This window comes from Hakea prostrata, chromosome 7 (assembly GCF_041222555.1).
Source record: "Hakea prostrata isolate BN-2017 chromosome 7, UWA_Hpros_2, whole genome shotgun sequence".
Taxonomy (NCBI): domain Eukaryota; kingdom Viridiplantae; phylum Streptophyta; class Magnoliopsida; order Proteales; family Proteaceae; genus Hakea; species Hakea prostrata.
In genome coordinates this window covers 19,493,835-19,500,704 of record NC_142606.1, presented here as the reverse complement: position 1 = coordinate 19,500,704, position 6,870 = coordinate 19,493,835, and the positions used below count along the sequence as shown (strand labels likewise).

Sequence of the window (6,870 nt, the reverse complement as noted above, 5' to 3'; positions counted from 1 at the left end):
TTAATAAAATAGCTTTCTCTCAATAATAAGGGCATTTTGGTCAATAAAGTTATAAATCTAACTATTTGGATTAAATGTCAATCATCTTGGAGAGGTGATAGATACAATTCTAAAAGTTTAATGGTGAAAATGAAATTACACAATACCATTGTGGTGTAGGTGCCCGTAAATTTCCAAGAAAAGAAAAACGATCCTAAGCACAAAATTGTTATGCCTCTTGGAATTGGTTGAATGTGAAGCCTACTAGAGCTACAACAAGGCCAAGTTGTTTTCAAAATCCTAACCCTGACCTTAAATACCCTAGCTCGGACCTTGATCTTATAGGGCTGGCCAAGTTAGGCACTTAGACTTGACTCTAGCCCTAACCTTGATCCTGACCACAAAACAATAACACAATGCATAGTTGCATTGTTTTTACTTAAAATAATAACCTACAAGGTAGTAGGGTTACACTGTGCCAAATGAACTAACCCTAGTCAAACACTCAACCCTACTCCGCCCTAACCTGCCCTAGGGTTGAAATTTTGAGCTCAAACCTCGCTAGAGCTCAAGATAGTCCAACATAAGATTGGGCTATTAGGATCGAATTTGCAACCTCCAAACAATGATGTTTCACGAAAGAACACTCTATCATTGGCAAAAGTAGGTGGCCAAACTCAATTATTGGATATATATAAATGATGTTTTGCGAAAAACCACTCTATCATTGGCGAAGGGAGGTGGCCAAACTCAATTATTGGATGTATATAGAACCACCACAATTATGAAAATAGTATTTATCTTTTACTTTTCAAGGACTAGGGGCCTATAGGCCACCCAGGAGAGGGGGATGTGGAAGGACAAAGGTTCAAACTCAAGTACTTCCTTAAATTTATTGTCTCTATATAAGAGGCCATAATTGGGCATCCACTCCCAAAACCAAGAAGTATGGTAGATATTAAATGTGTTAAGAACATAAATCATTGTTGTTTTCAATCCTCCACACTTGGAAATTGGTTTACTAAACTTGCTTTAGTATCCTCCAAAGATAGTAGGAAAGAGGCAGACATTACTAATGTATGTAATTGTAGCTTTTAATCAATATATTTTATCTTTTCATAGAAAAAAAGAATGGTACATCCACTTGTGAAATTATATATGATGTAACCAAATAATATTATGATATTTGTAGAATATAATGAGTTCACATCCTCTACACTGACCTTTAGCCACCAGAGAGACTTAGATGGTTAAATGTCATTGAGAGATAGTGATTCTGATAAATCTCATCACCTGATAATGTCTATCAAGGGCTTCTTTTTGCAGTTCACATGGAGTAATATAAATCAAAAGAGCTACCCAGAGAATGTTGACAGTTATTAGGTGATGATGACTAAATAAGCTTTCATCACTTCCTTTGGCAATCTTTATTTTGTCACCATCACCAAAAAATTTTGAGGAGTCCTTCCAATCAAAAGTTAAGAGATATTGGGTTGGCCTGGGTTTTGTTCAATCTTGCTGCATCTGTCATTTGAACCTATATTTTCTCATATATGCATGTTCATGAGGGGGAAGGATTTGAAAACCCTCAAGAAGAGCAATATAGCAAAACAAAGGTGATGCAGATGGAAGGGAACATATAAACAGAGTTAGTGCAGCCAAAGGATCATGCACAGTTTGTGCAGTAAAGAAATTGGAAGGTAATAGATTAATGACAAGAGTGACATTAACATTAACACTGAAGCAATCACCCATAAAAGTGGAAAACAATAGATGAATACAATAGATGAATATGATTTTATTGAGATTAGGGTGTGGGATACAATGAAAGTTGGGAGTTCAATACAAAGATGAAAGAACCACCAACCACAACTAATGTTTTATTGAACAAAACGTTAGAAAATATATATTTTTACATAATTACAGAAGGAAGTCCTAGATCATCCCAAGCCTGAGCAAGGAGTACAGTGAACAATTTCCCCTTCTTCTGTCTATTTCATTTGCTTCCTCGTACAGTTATAAAATGGGTAGAGCTGGACTAACTTATCAACCTATCTTGCTGATTTTCTTTTCCACTCGGTGCGACCGCGATTAATTTCCAGTCCGCCACCGGGCAATCTCAAGAAATGCAAGAACTGTAAGCAGTCTTCATTCTGTTTCCCATCAATGGCAGATCCATTTGTCCCACTAAGCTCTGAAATTGCTTCTGCACCCTCCATGCTAGTGAGGGAATCAACCACATCATCATGTTGGCATTCACGTCTGTAATCCAGTGTTATCTTTTGCAGTTCATGGGTGTCTATAATTTCCTGAGGCATGCTCTGTTCCAGGGAGAGAATTTTAACATTTCAGCAAAGAGAATAAGAATATTCAACAAAAGTGCTTTTGAAAGGTATAAAATTAGTATGGATGTTATGGCTTGTGATTATTATCTGTAGATAACATCAGAGCATGATGCAGATTCAATGGCAATACAAATTACATGGTTCAGATCACCCAATTGTATAGTTTTTAGTCTACTTCAAGTGCAGGAAATATTAAGGAACAACAAACAGCATCTCCACTAACCTCAAGAAGCCATCCTATGTAGGTGACATTGTTCACATGATGGTTCATGTCCAAATCGGCTCTTCTAGCCTGAAAATTTCCAAGGCAATGATAAACTTTAGAGAAAAAGACGTCACTGATTCAAGAAGACTACTCCAAACAGTAGTTAAAAATTTATCTTTTACCTTAAGCCCTAATTTAGAAAGCTGTGCAGGCTCTTGAAGCTTCGGAATTTTCTTCAGGCTACTGCTGCTATCCTCCTCTGGAAAAGCTGATCTGGATTCCGAACCAAAAACAAATAGATCAGAACCTAATTCTAATAGGGACTAGGACCCAATTAGCTTAGCCACAAAAGGAAAAAGAAAAAAAATGATAATCCAGCATTGCTTGGAACTTCATGGATCTGACATCTATAAGTTTACAGACTTGCAAGGGGCTCATCAAGTAATTGTTTGAATCTATCATAGAGATATGAGTTGTAAAACATTCAAATCTTGACAGATACCCACCTTGTCTAGGAAACAAATATATTAGTCAATAATTAGAATTAATCAAGGCCAGATTGAAATAACAACATACCTTGAGGTTAGTGGAGAAAAATCCTTAATTTCTTCCAGAATTTCATCATTCACTTTCGAGAGTCGCCTTGTGTTCTTGTTCATCGCCACCCATTTGCTGCAGCATTAAAGAAATGTATCAAAAATTTGATCCAAATAACATAACATCCTTAAATTTCAGTTTTTACAATTAAGAAAGAAACAATCTGGAACATTGAAATTACCTGGTGGCTCTCCCAATAAGTGTGCCATTTGCATCTTTCATGACAAAATCGCGTCTTGTCCCAACTATTCCACCTTCGAACCATGTTTCAATCTCAATAATCTCGCCCCTATCAGGTATCAAATTTGCAAAATGAATTTCAACATTCAAGCCCAAGAAGCTGAACTCAGAAGTGCGAAATTAAGGTGATAAATAACCTACCATGCTGGGTATTTGTACATTTCGATGTGCATTCGGGAAGTCACCCATATCAGATTCATTTTTCTCATGGTGTTGGTTGTTCCCATCCCTTCTGTGGAGAAGCCTATGCTCTGAACTTGGTTACATGCAGTTTCCTACAAAGTATTGATCAAAACAAACATAAAAATCAGCTTGAGAAGGGTAGATTAATGCCATTGATGGAGATAAAAAGCTAACTCGGATGACTTCCATAGCCCATTTAAACAAAATCCACAGACCCACAGATGACTCTATCTTGTATGAACCCAAATCCTCCCAAGTTAACAAATTGAAATTGAATTCAAACCCCACAACTTGGTAAGGAAGGAGAGGAAACCAAGACCAAGTTCAACAGTAAAAAGTACAAGTAGACTAACATAAAAGATTTATTGAAGGCTCTGTTCTAGACAGAGCATCATTGCACTCAACGAGCACATAACAAAACAGTTCATACTGGGGAACAAAGTAACTCTCAAAATCATTCAGAGAAATCAATAACCACATAGAGAAGAACCCACTAGACCCATTAAAGAATAAAACCGAATCCCTTTTTGTACTTTGAATATCCAGTTAGTTGCAGGTACATCAGATGGAAAAAATAGAAAGAAAAAAGGGGTTACCTGCATGAGGTTGGCAATGGCATCCATAGTAACAGTCTTATTAATCCCAACTTCGTAACACCTGACAATGAATTTCTCCTTGTAAGACCGCCCATCTTCAGATAAACTCCCAAGCTGAAGCTGCTCTGCTAAGATCGCCGACCCATTGATAGGGCGGTTGGATACTGCTCCACCCAAACCCTCCGTCCACTGAAACTTAACTTGACCAGAAGTTTGTAACTGGGGAAAGGTTAAAGAAGCAGAGCAAGCAAATCCACGACTACCCATTGCTTTGGGCCCTGCGGTGGATTGCCATTTAGGCAGTGATTGTAGCTGCTTAGAACCATAACTTCCCTTCAACGACATCATCCTCTCTCTCTCTCTCTCTCTCTCTCTTTCTGCTTCTCTCTGTCTGTTCTCTTCTCTGTTCTTTGTTTTCAGTTTTCTGCTTCTCTGTATCGTTTAGTTTGCTTTTCAGAGATTTTATAGGGGTGAAATGCATGGAGATCGATGGGATCGAGGACACGCAGAAGAGGTGAGAGATATACATAATTGCCCTTTTGTTTGTATTTTATTACGATGGTTGCCACTCTCGTATCTGTAACTTTCCGTTATTACAATTATTACTATTCCCGCGTCGACTGGTAAACTTATTTTAAAAGTTTTAAAACACGTGAAGCGCATGAATTTGTCCGCCCCCAACATTTTTCTCAAATATATATTTAATTTATTCGTTACTGAAAATTTAACACCCAATTGTATTAAAAATAATAAAAAATTTAACACCTATGCATATTTATGACGTTCGATTTTCTAAGTTATTGTTACTGATATGTAAAGTGGTCAATTGCATGCTGAAATCGTTTTAACCGTACTGAATCATACTGTCTAAAGGTGCACTGTACTGTACTTGCCAAAATTCATATGGTTCCTGTTTTAGGTACTCATATCGTTAGTATGTATCGAAATTGGTACCGTACCAAATTAAGGGATATAAAAATGTAATTTTACAATTAAAACATTTTACCTTTACTCAATCTTTAATTCTCTGTTTCAATTTTTCTTTTGGTCATTTACTCATCTCCTTAGATTTATTTGTTTTGTCTCTGTTAATATCAAATTCTATCGATTGTTTGATCACAATTTCATTAGGTTCTTAGTGAACTAATAACAAAAGTGACATGGGTTTGTTCATACTAATATTGTATCACACTAGATATTGTGTTTAAACCCTTTTCCTGCACCGAACTATTTTTGCAAATATCGAAACTGTACCATATCGTGTAAATTTTGTACAGTTTTGATATTCGGTATTTAAAGTTTGAATCGTACCGATTGACACCTTTACTGATATGGTGATGTCTGTGCTACTCGGACCTTGTTAAATGCTCATGACTGTTAAGCGAAACACTTTGGTTAATCGGATCGAAATCTCGTTTAGCTGTAAATGCGCATGACTAAAGCAATTTCGATGCTACCCAGTATTGGAATGGTTGACCTAGTCTTTTGTAAATTTCATCCATTTCAAAATATGGCTTGATTCGTTTAAGAAGAGAATTCAAATTTTTTTTCCACTTAAATTGGTTATATGGAGTTTTGAATGGTTCAGAGTTAACAAAGACTAAATGATGGTTATCCAACACTGGGCACCATGTCAACGCTCCAACCTAACAAAGTCTATGATGGATCAAGAATGAATCTTCTTAAGTCTTTCTTTAGTCAAGAGTAAATTTCTTATGTTAGTTCATTGAATTAGGAACTCCAAATGTTTAATAATCTGAATTCAAATCAAAATAAACAAAAGAAAAAGCAATGAAGAAAATTTTGGATTACAAAAGATTCAATTCAATGGTGGTGACCTACCCAACCCAAAGTGAGAATTCAATGGTGGCGTACTCCATTGTATGACTACTGCGTTGGTTTGATTTGACTAAGAATGGCTTCCGAGAAAATTGTTAATTTAATTTATATTTTATTTTTAATTTTTTAAAAAACCTATGCTCCCAAATTAGAAACAAATATATTTTGGTGAGATTTAATTCAAGCATACACTATATAAAATATACAAGATATAATCATGTAGTTGTGTTTGAAGCAGCTTTCATGTGTTACTTAGTAATCAAACTTGATTATTTGTTTTAAATTTAAATGGCTTTTTTGGTGTCTAAAGTCATGAGACTCTACATAATAATATTTTTATTAAAAACATGAACTCCAACTACACGGCCATATATTTACAAATTAAATGTTATGTTTATAAATTATCCACAATTAAATTGTGTTGTTAAATAGATAATAAAATTACTTAAATACTTTTACTTTTATTTAAATTATTTAAAATTTGAATTTCAAATTATCCAAATGCTAGAGCCCAGTGTCCGAAATTTTGGCGAACTTCGCTTGACAAACCAGCAAGATTTTGCGGATATTCGAGCGAAAACTAGAAAGATGATATTAGCACTGGGCCTGCCACTTGGATGAAAGATGTGAACCATTACCATATTATCTTGGCAATGGCGATGGCAACAAAGCAACAACACCACCAGACCTCCGATAAACAATTTCTCCAATAAGTTGTACCATGCAAATGTCCTTTAGGCAGGAAAATGACAAAAATGCCCCTGGTTTAATACTCTCCCGCACCTAACTAGATAAAGGGAGAATCCCTTCACCCATCTTCTACCTACACTTCTCCGGAAACCAACCACCACCAATTTCTTTCTAAGTTCAGTTCTTCGTGAAATTG

At 35.9% G+C, this 6,870-nt stretch overlaps 1 protein-coding gene across 1 annotated transcript; it reads right to left on the bottom strand.

Moving 5' to 3' along the window:
* Positions 1-1,657: 1,657 nt before the first annotated feature.
* On the bottom strand, positions 1,658-4,565 carry LOC149010370 (oleoyl-acyl carrier protein thioesterase 1, chloroplastic-like). Its single transcript, XM_089161707.1, has 7 exons — positions 4,146-4,565; positions 3,508-3,641; positions 3,308-3,415; positions 3,106-3,201; positions 2,712-2,802; positions 2,548-2,616; positions 1,658-2,300 (listed from the first exon to the last, which is right to left on the bottom strand). Exons 1-7 carry the CDS (start codon positions 4,491-4,493, stop codon positions 2,031-2,033), a joined length of 1,116 nt encoding a protein of 371 aa, XP_089017833.1. The 5' UTR covers positions 4,494-4,565; the 3' UTR covers positions 1,658-2,030.
* Positions 4,566-6,870: the final 2,305 nt, after the last annotated feature.

Bases quoted from the DNA above. Each gene is read 5' to 3' on its own strand.
- LOC149010370 (XM_089161707.1), bottom strand. From the start codon at position 4,493: ATGATGTCGTTGAAGGGAAGTTATGGTTCTAAGCAGCTACAATCACTG. The intron at 3,416-3,507 runs GTAGGTTATTTA...GATACCTGATAG, and splicing joins ATGTACAAATACCCAGCATG to GGGCGAGATTATTGAGATTG. The intron at 2,617-2,711 runs GTAAAAGATAAA...GGAAATTTTCAG, and splicing joins TTTCTAAATTAGGGCTTAAG to GCTAGAAGAGCCGATTTGGA.